The sequence below is a fragment of the Aquarana catesbeiana genome, linkage group LG02 (genome assembly GCF_042186555.1).
Source record: "Aquarana catesbeiana isolate 2022-GZ linkage group LG02, ASM4218655v1, whole genome shotgun sequence".
NCBI lineage: Eukaryota > Metazoa > Chordata > Amphibia > Anura > Ranidae > Aquarana > Aquarana catesbeiana.
Genome location: NC_133325.1, coordinates 169,062,451 through 169,081,179, shown reverse-complemented (window position 1 = coordinate 169,081,179; position 18,729 = coordinate 169,062,451). Strand labels below are relative to the sequence as shown.

At 41.6% G+C, this 18,729-nt stretch overlaps 1 protein-coding gene across 4 annotated transcripts in view; it reads right to left on the bottom strand.

The window, feature by feature from the left end:
• Window positions 1-18,259, bottom strand: part of ARHGAP9 (Rho GTPase activating protein 9) — a 212,908-nt gene extending 194,649 nt beyond the window's left edge. For 3 of the 4 annotated variants that reach the window (XM_073613794.1, XM_073613796.1, XM_073613797.1), the window contains exons 1-2: window positions 18,023-18,259; window positions 992-1,302 (exon numbers count right to left, since the gene is read on the bottom strand). In XM_073613794.1, the coding sequence (XP_073469895.1) occupies window positions 992-1,292 (301 nt within the window). In that variant the 5' untranslated portion in view covers window positions 1,293-1,302; window positions 18,023-18,259. Of the gene's footprint in view, window positions 1-991; window positions 1,303-13,024; window positions 13,042-18,022 lie in introns of those variants that run through there. The other variant, XM_073613795.1, reaches the window with a different exon arrangement.
• Window positions 18,260-18,729: the final 470 nt, after the last annotated feature.

The window sequence follows — 18,729 nt, the reverse complement described above, 5'->3', positions numbered from 1 at the left end:
ACAAGCGCTGGGCCTCCCGAATGTTCTTCACCCTAAGAACTGCCTTTTGGGAACATTTGGGGATCTCCACATCTCTATCCATGCAAAGAGACTCCTTCGCATCCTCCATTTCTATGCTAGGAAGGCTATATTATTGACCTGAAAGGGCTTGCAGAAACCTTTAAGGTCTCTCTGGATATCATTGGTTAATGACTCAATACCACTGTATAAACTTACATATGAGCTTCGGAAAAGATCCAAAACATTTCAAAAGATATGGGGCAGGTGGCTGGCCAGCCCCATCACCCTTGCATCAAACTGAACAAGTGCTAGATAATGTGCATTATTGATAAGTTGAACCTGTGTCAGGTACATTCTTCAAGTGACCTCATATTGGGGGAAATGTATTACTTATTCCTATGTTTAATAATGACAAGAGACATCTAATTTGAACACCGTTTAATGTCTGTTTTAATGCAGGTGGCAATATTCGGATGCAATGAATAACCAAAGTTGTTTTTTCTGTTTTTTGTTTTTTTCTGTTTCTTTGTGTGTTGTGAAAATTTCAATAAAAATATCTTTAAAAAAAAGAACAAGTAATCCAATTGAAATATTTCCCCCTGTTCCTGTTTGTTCTCTTACTTGCAGTCTTTGTGACAATGGTCACCTGACCGGAGTTCTATTGTTCTCTACCCACCCTATAAAAAATTGGGCATTAGAAGCACTTCAATGTAGTACAATATCTTGGCCAATTCAGAGTGAAAAGGTGAGGCAACATTCCTGACAAGAAATGTCCACTAGTTTAGCCAATAAATTGTATTACTTTCACTGGACATTTTTTGTAAAATGAATGCAAAACGTTTCAGTGAGCAGACTTAGTAAATCAGAGGAAGAGGTCTTCTCGTTAGCGTTCTAGAGAGATCTAAAAAGTAATTGTTAGCATCTGCTTAAAATTAAAATATCAGTAATAAGTATAACAAAACTATCAAAGAATAGGGGAAAAGTATATTACCTATGCTTCCTTTATCTTTGTTTCTGGTTCCCAAACTTCTCCGACCTATCAGCTCATTGATGTAAAAGGTGGGCACTTGGAATGGCTTGGTGTTTTCACTATCTCCAATTTTTTTGACCTGCCACCAGTCTTTATTCAACTTGTTCAGCAATACCAGAACATCTCCTTCCGTCAAACAAACTGTACTCCCATCAGGAACCCTGAATGTGTAACTGCTGCTAACCTTAAGGATCGCAGGCTTTGTTGCAGTTGATGACCTTCTCCAATTGCGGCCTTCCAGCGTCCAAAGCCCAGAGAACATTTCAGGAAGCCTAAAAAAAGTTGAATAAGTTAATAACAGCTTAGCAACTAATGCATAATTTGAAGTAGCGGATTTTACTGTTAAAGTGGACAAATGATTCACATTTATAGTTTAGATCAAATCATGCACAGAAAGGAGGCTTTTCAAATATAACACATAACATCCCAAGCTTTCATACTTGACTGATGTATTATGCAGTATGTGCATTGTGACACTTTTTCTCCCTCTTCATTATTGAAAGAGAAACGGTTAGTACCTGTGTGCAGTGACTGATGGCTGTAGGTGATCGTTACCCAACTATTATGTAAGCAATAAAAGCCCTAAGGCTCGGTTCACACCTAATGCCGATGTGGTTCCCAGCAGGGGTCCTGTGCGTCCTAGTTCACCGTTTAAGGTCCGATTTCAGCCCGAATTTTGGTCTGAATTTGGACCTGAAATGGACCAAAAGACGCACAGGTTTTCTCTGCAAATTCGCACCGGAGCCACATCGGAGATATGTGAACTGGCTCCATAGAAAGCCTGTCATAATCTCCTGCTATTGCGAATTGGATGCGGGGATCCCGCATCCAATTTCGCAATAGTGTGAACCCAGCCTGACTGTCACAGGCAATCGGGTGCATCATATGCAAAATTCATCAAATTGTGGACATCTTATATATCTACAGTGGTTTCTGAAAAGGATATGCAGGAGTGAGCAGGCGTTAGGGACTTCAATTTGCACCCTGGGCTTTACAAAATTTCTGGTACAAAAGTTCAGAGAGTGGAGTGCCTGGTATTCAGGCATAGATCAGGAGAGCAGGGACTGCATTCACTCAAAGACTCACAAAACATAATCATGCTGTTTAAGCTAAAGAACATAGAACTGGCTACAAGGAAAGAATTTCCACATGGCCATTATTACAACACGAAAATACTTTTTATTTTTCTGAATGGAGTTCAGCTATGAAAGTTGTCTAATATAATTATGTTTTTTTAATCAACTTTGTCTAATTATCTACAAACTAAAGCCTAGTACACACTACTATTTTTTTTTAATGAAAAAAAAACCTGACAGCTCAGATTGGAGCCGCTGTACTAAAAATCCTATGTTAGTACAGTGATCTCCCCTGCTAAGCTATTGTGTTCTGACAGGGGGACGGCCCCCCTGCCACAACACTCTGGTCAGCACTGTCAGTCATTGGCTGGGAGCCAGTCAGCTGCTGGTTTTCCAGCATACTTATCCGACAGAAGCCAGACCAGCTGCCATACACATGTGCCACATGTCGGCCGTTTTTTATTGAACTGGCCGATGTCGCCCAACATTCAGCCTGTGTTTACTAGGATTATGTAACCATGACTGATGGTAAAAGGCTGCAGTAAATTTGTGTGGTTTTTGGCATGGGATTGAATGTGTTTATATACCTCTGATAGAGATCTATTTGGGGCCCACTGCATAGGTTTTCTGATCCTTTTAGGCCCCATTCACATTAGAGTGTCTCCAAAGTTGCATGATTCCAGTGCGACTTTGGGGCAACTTTTGGTGCGCTTTTGATCCGACTTTACATTCTATGGATCAAAGTCACATCAAAAGTCATGCCAAAATAGTGCAGGCACCTTTTCAAGTGTGAACGGAACCTAAAGCTTTAGCTTAAGAAAGATGAGCATTCACATTTGATAGCTGCTCACAGTGACCCGGAACACATAACCAACCCTTTTTTTGGTCACATAAATGACATCAGCAAGAGAAAGTCTATCTATCAGTAAAAGCCAACCCTAGCTACAGTACTGTTAGAAAATCATATTTTGACAGTCCACTAAACAAAATGGTTTGTACAGTATATGAGTTCAACTCTGCACTACCAAAATGACACTTGCAAGCTGATTGGTTGTTATAGGCAACAAGAGGGGAGCAGGGGCGAATTTACTAGGGTCGCAACAGTCGCATTTGTGACAAGGCCCTGGCACTCCATCACTGTGGGGGGGCCCCCAACAGGGTTGCTATTCACAGGGCCCTGAGTGGAGAGCGTTTCTCTCATGTAACAGCAGCACAGAGACACCGGCATTGAAAGTTTTATTTCCCACTCCATCCGTCCTCTCTCGCACGGGATGACACAGGACACATAGCTCTCCCTTCTGCCCCCTTCCCTCTCCTGTGTGCTCCGCGGGCAGTCAAGTGTGAAGCTAACAAGCTCACATTTCCCATGGAGCAAACAGGAGAGGGAAGGGGGGAGAAGGGAGAGCAGAGAGCAGATCAGCTGTGTGTCCTGTGTCATCCCGTGCGAGAGAGGATGGACGGAGTGGGAAATAAAACAGACAATGCCGGTGTCTCTGCTACTGTAACATGAGAGAAACGCTCTCCGCTCAGAGCTGTGCTGTCCTGACAAGACAGAGGACAGGGGACACTGATGGACACTGAAAGAGGACACTGATGGGCACTGATAGAGGACACTGATGGACACTGATAGAGGACACTGATGGGCACTGATAGGGGACACTGATGGACACTGAAAGAGGACAGTGATGGGCACTGATAGGGGACACTGATGGACACCGATAGAGGACACTGATGGGCACTGATAGGGGACACTGATGGACACCGATAGAGGACACTGATAGAAGGTGCTGATAGGGGACACTGATAGGGGGCACCGATAGGGGACACTGATAGAAGGCTCTGATAAGGGACGCTGATAGGGGACATTGATAGGGGGGCACTGATAGGGGCCACAGATAGGGGGCACTGATAGGGGGCACAGAAGACACTGATAGAAGGCACAGATACTGATAGGGGGCACTGATAGGGGACACTGATAGGGGGCACCGATGGGAGGCACTGATAGGATTTACTGATGAGCACTGAAGGGAGGCACTGATAGGGTGCACTGAGAAGGCACTAGGGGGCACTGATAGGGGACACTGAAAGGGGGCACTGATAGGGGACACTGAGAAGGCACTAGGGGGCACTGATGGGTAGCACTGAGAAGGCACTAGGGGGCACTGATAGGGGGCATTGATAGGGGACACTAATAAGGGGGCACTGAGAAGGCACTAGAGGGCACTGATAGGGGGCACCGATGGGAGGCACTGGTGGGCACTGATAGGAGGCACTGATAGAATTGACTGATGAGCACTGATAGGGGGCACTGATGGGAGGCACTGGTGGGCACTGATAGGAGGCACTGATGAGTACTGATAGGAGGCACTGATGAGCACTGAAAGGGGGCACTGATAGGCTGCACTAATAGGCTGCACTGATAGGAGGCATTGATGGGCACTCATAGGCTGCACTGATGGACACTGAAGAACACTGATAGGCAGAACTCAGGCAGTACTGATGGGCACTGATGGGCAGCATTGAAGAGTACTGATAGGTGGCACGGATGGACGCTGTTAGGTGGCATTAATGAGCACTGATAGGTGGTGCTGATAGGTTCCGGCGTGCCCTAGTTGTTTGGCCTCATTTCAGTACATGCTCCAGAGTCCGGTTCGTTGTCAGTCGCAGTCGTGGCATGATCGATTCATGCCTCTGTCATGGCAATCATTTCATTAATTTAACTGTCACGTACCGCTCTCCGATTCAAATCCAGTGGCATCCACGATGCATCGATTTGTTCCGGTGTGCCCTAGTAGGCTTGGCCTCATTTCATTCTCTGCTCCACTGTTTGATTTGTTGCTTGTCGCAGTCGCGACACATCGATTCGTGCCTCTGTCATGGCAAATCATTTCTCTCATTTCACTGTCACGTACCGCGCCCTAATTCAAATCCAGTAGCATCCGAGATGCACCGATTCGTCCCGGCACGCCCCAGTTGTCTTGGCCTCATTTCATTATGTGCTCCACAGTCCGACTCATTGTTTGTCGCAGTCACGGCATACCGATTCGTGCCTATATCATGGCAAAACATTTCACTCATTTCATTTCACACACTTGTCGCTTGAGTTGAATCCACTCAAGCCAACAACACATCGATTCGCACCCATCATTTCAGCCTTACAGGTTTTGTTCCTATGTTGCCTGTCATTCCCCCCAGGTCCGGCAGTCACTTCATATTGAATCCTTCGTGCATTCTCTATTTTCTTAAACACGGCTCCATGGATGTTCGACCTCTGACGCCTCTACGACACAAAAAAAACAAACACACCCCGTCTTCCTTCGAAGTTCAGTCAGAGTCTCGATTCATTCGTTAAAACCTTCGCCTCACTGCTACTTCCCCTTATAGTCGCACAATCCAATTCATGTTGGTTTCATTTCATACACTTTACAACCAATTCATATCAGGATTCATTGCATACAATTTACAAATGATTCGTATCGGTTTCATTTCATACACGCTATAGCCCGATTCAAATCCAGTCACGTCGATGGCACAGCGATTCACATCAGATCCATTTCATACTCTCCACAGTCTGCTTTATATCGGATTAATTTCATACACTCTACAACCAGTTTGTATCAGATTCATTTCATATAACCGATTCGTATCGGATTCATTTCATACACTTTACAGCCGATTCATATCGGATTAACTTCATACACATCCAATCACAACTTTTTGCAATCGTTGCAAACACGTATCCAAGCATAACTCTCTGCAATCGTTGCAAGCACGCATCCAAGCATAACTCCCTGCAATCGTTGCAAGCACACATCCAAGCACAACTTCTTGCAATCGTTGCAAGCACGCATCCAAGCATAACTTCTTGCAATCATTGCGAGAACGCATCCAAGCATAAATTCTTGCAATCATAGCGAGAACGCATCCAAGCATAACTTCTTGCAAACATTGCAAGCCCGCATCCAGGCACAACTTCTTGCAATCATTGTAAGCACGCATCCAATCACAACTTCTTGCAATCGTTGCAAGCACGCATCCAAGCATAACTCCCTGCAATTGTTCCAAGCATGCATCCAAGCACAACTTCTTGCAATCGTTGCAAGCAAGCATCCAAGCCTAACTCCCTGTTATCTTTGCAAGCACGCATCCAAACATAACTTCTTGCAACCGTTGCAAGCACACATCCAGTCACAACTTCTTGCAATTGTTGCAAGCACGCATCCAAGCATAACTCCCTGCAATCGTTGCAAGCACACATCCAAGCATAACTTCTTGCAATCGGTGCAAGCACACGTCCAAGCATAAACTTCTTGCAATTGTTGCAAGCACGCATCCAAACATAACTTCTTGCAATCGTTGCAAGCACACGTCCAATCACAACTTCTTGAAATCGTTGCAAGCACACATCCAATCACAACTTCTTGCAATCGTTGCAAGCACGCATACAAGCATAACTCCTTGCAATCATTGCAAACACACATTCAAGCACGACTCTTGCAGTCTTTGCAACCACATGCAATAATGCGAACTGCTCACAGTCACTACAAACACATCACCAGTGACATAAACTCCTTTGCAATCGTTGCAAGCACACATTTAAGCACAACTCTTGCAATCGTTGCAAGGCACGCAACTTAGCATACCTTCTTGCAATCGTTGCAAGCACATTCCCAGTGGCACACAAACAGCCACACAACATTTTCAGTGGCACTTAATTGGCCAATTGTCTCCAGTGGCTTTTTCATACAAGCCACTCACCGTTTTCTGTCTGTCATTTCTCCCTTAGGACAGTTGAGTTCAGCTTCCATCCGGCACCAGGTATCGTATTGCCACACGCAGCTGGCTTCTTCTAGTAACACTATCAGGCTATACCTAGCCATCATTCAGCATTTCCTGTCCTTATAGGACTCCGGAGAGCCGTCTGTGTTTACGGTACATACAGTAAGATCCCTTCTACGTGGTATCCAGAAGCATCAGCCCATAGCCAACGGCAAACGCTTGCCCATCACAACTGCCATCTTTAGGGACATGTCAAAAATCCTCGCACGTTCCCCAGTCTAGTCATCCAAGTGGCCATCTACCTGGCCCTTTACGGTTTTCTACAGCCTAGCGAATTCATCTTTAGTGGCATTGGCAGCCAGGTACTATATAGACACCACCTGACTTGCTTTTAAAACCAATATGTCCTTCAGCTTGCGATCGCCAAAAATCAATAATCCGGACCCGAGGTCTACATTAACCTCTTTCGAACTAACAACTCCATGCAGGCCAGCCTCCCCCTCGACAAGCTGACCCCCATCAGGTCAGTTCCCCAAGACTTCACCCATACACTAGGGTGTACTAAGAAGCAGCTTCAGTCTCTTGGGAATGCTCACTTTTGCAATACGGGTCATTCCCCAGGGTCGAGCTTTGTGTCACGCCTCCTGGTCTTCCTCTCCCAGACACATAACCCAGATCAGATCCTTATTTAGACACCGCGGCAGTAGCGGACTTATCAATGTAGGAAGGTTTCCGTACTACGTGGAACGGTATATCAATGTTTATACCATCAATATCGCCCCTATCACCCCAGGTAGTGACAGATGCCGCAGCCTCCACAGGCTTTGCTGCAATTTTTGGCTCCTATTGGTTTACAGGACCATGGATGGCCTCCAGAGATACTACTAAATATACTTAGCCGGTGTTCCGGCCTTACCAGATCCCCCAAAACCATCTTTAGTCGCATACCATGCGATCCGAGCTGTCTTACGCGGCATCCAAAATGACAATCCATGAGCAATGCCAAACGTCTGCCTATAACAAATGCCATCTTGCGAGACATATCTACTATCCTTGCTAGTTCGCCGTTTGGCCTTCTCCCCAGCCTGGTCATACAAGCGGCCATCTACCTAGCTTACTACGGGTTCTTGCAGCCTAGCGAGTTTACTTGCAGTAAGTCTTATGGTAAGTCTATGTTGTTCATATCTGTATCGGCCATAGTGCTTCAACCATAAGTAAGAAGGCCAGTATGGTGGCCTGAATTTATGAGAGGAGCCCAGGGGGTATTTAACCATCCCGCTCGCCTATGGTCTTTGTCGGTTTCCTGTGCGGGATACCCAACCTCCCATCCCCTTTTCAGGGCATTTCTCAAATTAATTTCTCTTCACAAAATATTCATTTCTAATCTTGGGTATGCCCCCTTATTTTGGCATATCGTCCATCAGACCAGGGCACACTTCAGGTCCATTTCATGTTGTAAGTCTTATGGTAAGTCTATGTTGTAAATATCCGTATCGGCCATAGGGCTTCAACCATAAATATATATATATATATATATATATATATATATATATTTATATATATATATATATATATATATATATATATTATATATATTTTATATATATATATATATATATATATATATATATATATATATATATATATATATATATATATATTCCCTTTTCACTAGTACTTTAGCATGTTATTGATATATACAGTATCACTGGTGTGTTTATTGTAAAATTTTGCATTGTAATTTCCATTATTTCATTATTTATGCTAAACAAATGTGCTATTTACATTCACTGCCCTCAAGAAAAGTCCCCTGGATTTTATGGTTTAGTAAGAATTTTGCCGCCCCCCGGGAAACTTCCTGAAGATGCCCATGGTTATATAGATGGCAGAAGTAAGACGCATTCACAATGACTTTACTAATGGTGGAAGTGTAGACTGGAAATTCCCAGTATCCAATCATGGCATGCTACGTGAGATTTCATGAGAGAACTATACATAACTATTACCATCCACATACTGTAATTGTAATGATGATAAAATCATCTACTAGCACTTCCCTAATAAAAACATGATTTAAAAACTGTTCCACTTCCAGCTTCTTGATTACAAAGGGTGACTCACTAAGGAGGAATTTTTTGTACTTCTGTTTAATTTAATATATTGGAATATAATAGTTACAGTAAATAACAGCAGAGGTGCCAGTAATGTTTAATGCGTATGTAAAATCAACATTTTTTTTTTCTTTTTTTTCAAATCTTACAATGGGGAATCCTATTATGGAGAAAACTTTTTAAAGGGAAGGGGGTATCCCCTTGGTCTAGAGAGATCTCATGTTACTTTCTGCAGTGTTTCCAGGACAGGAAGTAAAGGGAAATCTCCCCAATGTGACATCAACAGAAAAAAATCCAGAAATGGATCTCAAACATTACTTACTCAATCCAAAACTAAAAAAACAAATATTTGGTATTACATGAAATTTATTAAATGTTTATAAAAATGATTGTTACATAATATTCCAAAGACATGCTGGTAGGTTAATAGGCTCCTGTCTAAATTGACCCTAGTATTTTTATGTATGAATGTAAGGTAGGAAGCTTAGATTGTAAGCTCCTTGAGCTCAGGGACTAATGGCTAATAAGAATGTTTAAAATGTAAAACCCTGCATAAATTATGCAGGGTTAAATACCTGTACTAAATAAATAAATACATTATATTCGAAATGGAATATACAGTATATGAAGCACCATAATGCCTTATTAAGACAGAAAGTATTTTAATATGAATACATCTATCACACCATTTTGCATTTAACAGAAGTATGCAATTGATTCTTAAAGACACTGCATAGTGCATACTGAATAATTTATCACCACTGTGTTTCTGCACATTGTCTCAGAAAAATATTGTATGTATGGGCACACATGCCACGTTATGTGGATGTATAACATTTTCACATATTTTTTCCTTTCAATGAGACCACGGAATGCCCCCCGGAAATGTCTTCATCATCCTTTCTTCCCAGACAGCCAGCACCATTTTTATTCAGTCAACATCCAGACTTGTCTGCCACAGCCCAGTGATAGCTCTTATCCTGTGGCCGCTGTGTAAAAATCAGTTTTATTCCCACAGCTACCCTCAGGCAGTCCTTCCTAAGATGTATATTAACAATACAGATATAAGTGAGCAAAGATAACTGTATACTTGTTGCTTCCCTAGGCAAGTTTTAGTAACACACCAATAAGTTCAGATGTCATAATTACACAGAAATCTCCAAGGTTGGGCAATAAGTTGAAATGGGCTATTGGTCCACTTTGTATTAGTACCTCTGAATTGGACCACTAGAAGAACAGAACAAACTGATGCCCCATGCTGCTAGCAGTTTAGTTCTAGGTGTATGGCTCAGAGTGGGTGACCTGTAGGTAAAATTGCCAGACTACAAAGAGGACTAGGCTGGATTGTTTTGGTAGGAAGGGGGGCAGTCTGGAAATGTTCATTATACATAGAGTTGTGTTACTGATATTCATTAACATGAACTGTGGAAAGGTCGCCACTGGCAGTTCTGCTACCCAAGGCCGTGACCTATGTTGACCATGAAGAAATCCAACCTATAATGCCCCGTACACACGGTCGGATTTTCCGACGGAAAATGTGTGATAGGACCTTGTTGGCGGAAATTCCGACCGTGTGTGGGCTCCATCACACATTTTCCATTGGATTTTCCAACACACAAAGTTTGAGAGCAGGATATAAAATTTTCCGACAACAAAATCCGTTGTCGGAAATTCCGATCGTGTGTACACAAATCCGACGGACAAAGTGCCACGCATGCTCAGAATAAATAAAGAGATGGAAGCTATTGGCCACTGCCCCGTTTATAGTCCCAACGTACGTGTTTTACGTCACCGCGTTCAGAACGATCGGATTTACCGACAACTTTGTGTGACCGTGTGTATGCAAGACAAGTTTGAGCCAACATCCGTTGGAAAAAACCCTAGGATTTTGTTGTCGGAATGTCCGAACAAAGTCCGACTGTGTGTACGGGGCATAAGAGTTTTTTAAGACGCGTAGGCATTATCCAACCATGTTCAGAAATCTATTTCTGCAGCTAGGTCCCTAAACAAGAATGGCTGCCTTGAGTGCCATTTCATAATTAGCCTATGCAGAGTGGTGAGAAAGGCATGCCTTCAAGGCCAGCTCATCAGGAGGAACATAGATGATATTTGGAGAAGTTCTCCTAGGTCTCTGTTGTCTGTAATTGTTCACAGATTTTTCTCACTCCGGGGAACCTGTCCTGCTTAATAAACAGTCACACAATGTGATTTTTTTTAGAGCTCAGATTATTTATTAAACCATCATCTTCTATTTCTGTTTTGGTTATTTCAGTTTCATCAATTTGCACACTACACTATAGTTCCTCTAAGTATACAATTACATGCACAGCAGTGTTATACTAAGCTCGAGGCATTGTGTACAGAAAGAAGTCATTGTTGAGCCGGTTGTAAAAGTACAGCTGACATTAACTCCTTCACTAGATGTTTCCTCTAGTAAGGATGATGAATTTTGTCAGGGTTGCCTCCACCCACACTCCTTCCTTTTACGGTTCATTGCACTGACAGTGAACTAGCAATGAGTCTAGCTTTGCAGCTCATACTGATGGAGGATGTACAGTGCTTTGATGTATAGAGAAATCATCAGGGTATCCTGTTATTATTAGTATATGCTCATAAATGAGAAGAGTTGGCCTTTTAGCAAAATGTGACAGGTTGTATTAAAAAAAGAAACACGATCGTTACTGGTGCAAAAATCTTGCCTGAGTAAAAATGGGAGTTCCTTTGCATACAAATCTAGGCTTCTGTTATCCTTTGCACTAGTGTTTATCAGCATTGCTGAATATGTACCCTTATATAAGAGCTGGTGCATATCAAGTACCAAAAAAGTGATACATGTTTACTCATTAGTAATTTTTTCCTAATTGTATGTACCGTAATTATTTTAAAGAAACAATCAACTGCTGTATGTTTCTTAAGGTAACCTGTACTGACAAAAATGTATAGGTTCTGTTGACCTCTCTAAAAATGATTATTATTTGGCTGTCACTCTAATCCCCTGGCCTCAATAATATCTGAGTCATTTATAGATCACATATACAGTACTGTATGTAAAACAGCTCTCACTTCCTTCTTACAGACAGCAAGCACTTCAGGAGCAGATCAGCAATTGTATTAAATACATGATGCCATAGCAGCTTTAGTAAAGAAATCAATACTTTGGCTATCAAACTGACAGCATGTACAAGCAGCTACATGCGAAAGGACTCTAGGAAGTACGCTGTATAAAACACATTCTAGGTTCTAAAGACAAACTTTTAATCATTTTTTTTTAATGTATTTAATCTGCATATAGCACTTGGTCCTGTTTGGATCAGTGGCCCCATCAGAGATTAAAAGCCCCTCTTTTTCGGCTGTAACTCCACCTCTTTCTTAAACCCAAATTATGGGTGTTCCTGTGAAGGGAGGTACAGCCAGAGCTAAGCCCTGCCCCTATCTTAAATTACTGTTTTTTAGTTATTATGAATGAAAAATCAGTGCAACCCTGGCAGCACTGATTGTGCATTATAATAAAGATTGCTCAGCTATGCGGCTTTGTGTGTCTATCTGTTGTCTTCTTGTACTCATACACAGTCCCAGCTGATAGATCACCCAGCCCCGTAGTTCGCTTTGATCTTTCACTTTTATGAATGAACAATGACGGGATTGGTGCCGTGTATGACACAGCCTAGCAGCATTCATAAATGTGAAAGATCATTCAGCGCTGCATGGCTGTGCGATCCATCATCCAGAGCTTTGTATGTATACAAGCAACTGCAGATCTGTGTGACTTTTTTTTGTGTAACAACAGCGCCGCAGTCTGTGTGACACTTTTTTTTTCATGAATGGCAGCGCTGATCTCCAGAGCAGCTCCTGCCACCAGAGACCAGAAATGTCACTCACAAACCTGTCTCCCCTCTTGCAATGAAGTCAGATGAGGGATGGGGGTAGGAACTGTCTGATTATTCCACAGAACGTATTCCAACAGGACCAAGTGCTACATGCAGTGACAGTGTTATCGGAAGGAGAGCAGTAGTTTTCACTATAGTTACCTCCTTTTTGAAGAAAACTCCTTTTGTTTGGTGTTTTCTTTGTGGTAAACTCATGATATCATCCCCAGGTGCAAGTAATGCCTGCTGATCCCTAAAGGTCACCATAGGGTTCTTGGTCACCTGTTTACACAGTTACATAGTAGGTTACATAATAGGTGAGGTAAAAAAAAGACACAAGTCCATCAAGTCCAACCTATGTGTATGATTATATGTCAGTATTACATTGTATATCTCTGTATGTTGTGGTCATTCAGGTGCTTATCTAATAGTTTCTTGAAACTATCGATGCCCCCCCCCGCTGAGACCACCGCCTGTGGAAGGGAATTCCACATCCTTGCCGCTCTTACAGTAAAGAACCCTCTACGTAGTTTAAGGTTAAACCTCTTTTCTTCTAATTTTAATGAGTGGCCACAAGTCTTGTTAAACTCCCTTCCGCAAAAAAAGTGTTATCCCTATTGTGGGGTCACCAGTACGGTATTTGTAAATTGAAATCATATCCCCTCTCAAACGTCTCTTCTCCAGAGAGAATAAGTTCAGTGCTCGCAACCTTTCCTCATAACTAATATCCTCCAGACCCTTTATTAGCTTTGTTGCCCTTCTTTGTACTTGCTCCATTTCGAGTACATACTTCCTGAGGACTGGTGCCCAGAACTGGATAGCATACGCTAGGTGCGGCCGGACCAGAGTCTTGTAGAGCGGGAGAATTATCATTTTATCTCTGGAATTAATCCCCTTTTTAACGCATGCCAATATTCTGTTTGCTTTGTTAGCAGCAGCTTGGCATAGCATGCCATTGCTGAGCCCATCATCTACTAGGACCCCCAGGTCCTTTTCCATCCTAGATTCCCCCAGAGGTTCTCCCCCCCTAGTGTATAGATTGCATTCATATTTTTGCCACCCAAATGCATTATTTAAAATTTTTCTACATTGAACCTCATTTGCCATGTAGTTGCCCACCCCATTAATTTGTTCAGATCTTTTTGCAAGGTTTCCACATCCTGCGGAGAAGTTATTGCCCTGCTTAGCTTAGTGCCGTCTGCAAATACAGAGATTGAACTGTTTACCCCATCCTCCAGGTCGTTTATGAACAAATTAAACAGGATTGGTCCCAGCACAGAACCCTGGGGGAACCCACTACCCACCCCTGATCATTCTGAGTACTCCCCCTTTATCACCACCCTCTGAACTCGTCCTTGTAGCCAGTTTTCAACCTATGTACTCACCCTATGGTCCATGCCAATGGTCCTTATTTTGTACAGTAAACGTTTATGGGGAACTGTGTCAAATTCTTTTGCAAAATCCAGCTACACCACATCTACGGGCCTTCCTTTATCTAGATGGCAACTCACCTCCTCATACGAGGTTAATAGATTGGTTTGGCAAGAAGGATTCTTCACGAATCCATGCTGATTACTGCTAATGATACCGTTCTCATTACTAAAATTTTGTATATAGTCCCTTATCATCCCCTCCAAGAGTTAACATACCATTGATGTTAGGCTAACTGGTCTGTAATTCCCAGGAATGTATTTTGGGCCCTTTTTAAATATTGGTGCTACATTGGCTTTTCTCCAATCAGCTGGTACCATTCCAGTCAGTAGACTGTCAGTAAAAATTAGGAACAATGGTCTGGCAATTACTTGACTGAGTTCCCTAAGTACTCTCGGGTGCAAGCCACTTGGTCCCAGTGATTTATTAATGTTAAGTTTCCCAAGTCAAATTTTAATTCTGTCCTCTGTTAACCATGGAGGTGCTTCCTGTGATGTGTCATGAGGATAAACACTGCATGTTTTGCTTACTAAAGCCCCCCGATTCCCTCATGAAGACTTAGGAGAAGAATAAATTCAATACCTTCGTCATCTCCCCATCCTTTGTAACCAGATGTCCTTCCTCATTCTTTATGGGGCCAATATGGTCTGTCCTCCCTTTTTTACTGTTTACATACTTAAAGAATTTCTTGGGATTTTTTTTGCTCTCCTCCTCTGTGTCTTTCATGTTCTATCTTAGCCATCCTTATTGCACCCTTACATTTCTTGTTGTATTCTTTATAAAGTCAGAATGTTGATGATGATCCCTCAACCTTGTATTTTTTAAAGGCCTTCTCATTTGCTTTTATATGCATTTTTACATTGGAGTGAAGCCATCCAAGACTTTTGTTTGCTCTTTTAAATTTATTGCCCAATGGGCATTGGCTAATGCCCTTATTTAATATGCTCTTAAAGCAAACCCATCTCTCCTCCCTGTTCTTTGTTCCTAAGATTTATCCCAATTTATGCCTTCTAGCAAGGTTCGTATTTTAGGGAAGTTGTCTCTTTTGAAATTCAGTGCCTGGATTCCCCTTAAGTTTCCTATTTGTGTGATTTATACTGAAGCCAATTGACCTGTGATCGCTGTTACCTAAATTGCCCCGTATTTCTACATCCATGATCAGGTCTGTATTGTTGGTAATCAGTATATCCAGTAACGCTTTATTTCTAGTTGGTGCGTCTACCATCTGACCCATAAAATTGTCCTGCAAGACATTTAGGAACTGGCGAGCCTTAGATGAATGCGTGGTTCCTTCCGCCCAGTCTATGTCTGGATAATTAAAATCCACCATTATGATAACACTTCCCATCCTTGCTGCTAATCCAAATTGTGATAGGAGATCTGTCTCCACTTCCTCCTTCAGGTTAGGGGGCCTATAGCATACTCCCAGTATTATTTTCCCCTTAGCTTCATCCCTTTGGAGCTCTACCCATGAGGATTCCACCTCCTCCCTAACTCCCTTAGTGATGTCATCTCTCAAATTCACTTGTGCATTATTCTTGATATATAGGCATACCCCTCCCCCTTTTTTACCCTCTCTATCCTTGCGATAAAGGGTATACCCTTGAATGGTTGCCAGCCAATCATGAGAGCTGTTGAACTAGGTCTCTGAAATTCCCACAAAATCCAAATCCTCCTCGTACAACAGTATCTCTAATTCACCCATCTTGTCCGCCAGGCTCCTGGCATTGGTGAACATGCCATGTAGTTTAGACCAGTCGCATATTATCCTCTTATTGGGTGTTTTGAGATTGCAACTAGGACTTGCTTACCTTACCTTGGGTTTATGTGCTTTGGCCAACCTACCACTAATGCCCCTAATACTACCCTCTGGAATATGTTCCGCACTGACTATCTCTACCTCTGGTAGCCTCCCCTCCCCCCCATCGCCTAGTTTAAAAACCCCTCTAACTTTTTGGTCATCTTCATTTCCAGCTGATCTGTACCTTCCTCATTTAGTTTAGTTTTGTATGTCGTACCTTTGCACTGATCTTGGTATGACACCAAGTGTAGCAGCCCAGTAAATGTGTTTCTGATGTATTTTGATCAGGTCATACTGCACATCAACAAAATTCTCTTGTAAAGAGCAGGTAACCAAAATTGTGTGATTTTGTTTAAATTCAGTACAGAAAATTAAACCTACATCTGAACTGAATAGTACACCTGCCTTTTATACTGAAGTACCTAACCTCAAAAACCCTATTTTAAAGATGTTTCATGATCAATTTTTAGATTGTTTAAAACATTTATTTAGAAAAGATGGTGCCTCATGAATACGACTGCTTTTATTTATTTTTATGACTCAGACCAATGATCAGGTCACAATTTAGGAGCTATTCATGCAGAAATGCCTTCAAACACCTCCTGAAGCTTGAGTGAACTAGGCCTTAGCATTTCAAACACATTTTGATCCCTTAGATTGTAAGCTCTAATTAGCAGGGCTCTCTGAAGCCTACTGTATTAAAGTGTATTGTAGTTGTACGGTCTACCCTCATATTGTAAAGCGCTGCGTAAACTGTCGGCTCTATATAAATGCTGTATAATAATAATAATGATATGTGACTTTGTAAATGTGACTTCAAGATGTAGTTATATACAGTAGACCAGTTATCTGTTCATTTTGTACACATTTCTACTAATTAATACATAAAATAAAGAGAACTGCAGAGGCAGCCATTGTTGATCTCCAATCTCTGACTGTTATGCTGATCCTCTGACTTCAATACTTTCTGGCTGAGTGTAAATTTGGAAAGCCATTGAAAAGTCATAATTCCTTATCTGTAAACCTGTTCCAGGTAAATAGTTTAAGGTATCCTTTTAAGAGCTAGACAGGGACAGTGAGAGGATCCTTTTATCAGCTAGACAACTTGAATTTTTCATGAGAGGTCTGCAATAGTTTCCTTTAAAGTATCTCTAAAGCCAAAACATTTTTTTTAGTATTGGATAGAGTGTTAAGGGGTGAGAACCTCTATCAAGGTTTTACTGCTGTCTGTGTTTCTGCTGGATATATTCTTCCTCTCTATTTGCCCTAATACCCACTCTCACTGGAGCTAAATCCAAAATTTTGAGGTGTCACCAGAACAGGAACAGAAGTTACATTTTCTATTGGGGACACTTGCTCCAGTAGCAGGAGTTTGGAGAAATTTCCAGATTTCCCATTAGTCCCAGTTGCATCTACGGGACATGTAGGTAAAGATACCAAATAGGTCACAGTTAGCAAAAAAAAAAAAAAAAAAGAAAAGAAACTGTCAAAAAAAGCTGAAAAGCAAAGAGAAATTTATTGCAATAACCTGTAGTAACCGATCCAAAATCAACTTTCAGCAGCTTAGAGAATACATGCCACTAAAAGTCCATTCTAACTGAAATATTTTGTATAATGTTAGTGTAGAATTAAAATTACATTCTTTGCCCATATATATGGAAAAACACAGATTATATATTGTTTGTTTAAAGGAGAGAAAAAAAATCACATCCCATTGAACAGTAAAATAGAGAAGTTATACAAGAGGATTTATCTTTACAGTTGCGAATAACTATCGTAGTATATCGTACTACTCTTATCTCCTAATTATGATGTTCTATAGATCTTTGTTAAAATAAGCTCAGCTGTGCAGTGACTTTTCAGTTACTTACAACTTGATACCATCCACAGCCCCTAGATTTGTAAGGTACAACATGTTTGTCACTTACCAAGTTAAGCCAGAGAGAGAGAGAGAGGAAATATAATGCGTCAGCACAAGATGATTTTCATGGTTGCTCTTTTCGGTAGATCTCCAGTGAAATACGGTGGAGGAACAGTGCTTTCTGTGTGTGCGTGGCTTAGGTTTTCACAGCAGATCTCACCACCAGGCACGAAGAGGAAAGAACACACTCTGTATATGAGAGATAGGGTTCTGTGAAGTGACAATCATCACCACTTCCTGTCTGTAATATAGTCTCTCTTTGCTTTTGCTGTACTTTTAAGTTCATCACCCACACCCTTTCTAAAATTCACCTGCATCCCCAACACATTTTTTTTTTTACTTACAGAGCTAGTGTCAAATGCTAAAGCCAGGAGCTTACATTAAAATACACCATCACTGTAAAAGAGGGTTTATGCTATACGATAAAAGCATAAATATACATGTAATATAAAATGAGTATGACACTACTCTAAAATAGTACATGTTTTGGGGGTAGATTAACCAACTTTTAACTGCTGTGGATCCACTAGTCAGATTTCCTTAATCTGCTTCTTAACTCTGCTCCATACTTCCTATGATATTTGTCCTTCTGGTGTACCTGAGAGTCTTGTTTTCTATTAATCTACTTCTCAACTCTGCTCCGTACCCTCTATAGTATTTCTCCTTCTGGTGTACCTGAGAAAGTCTAATTTTCTATCATATAAATATCATTTC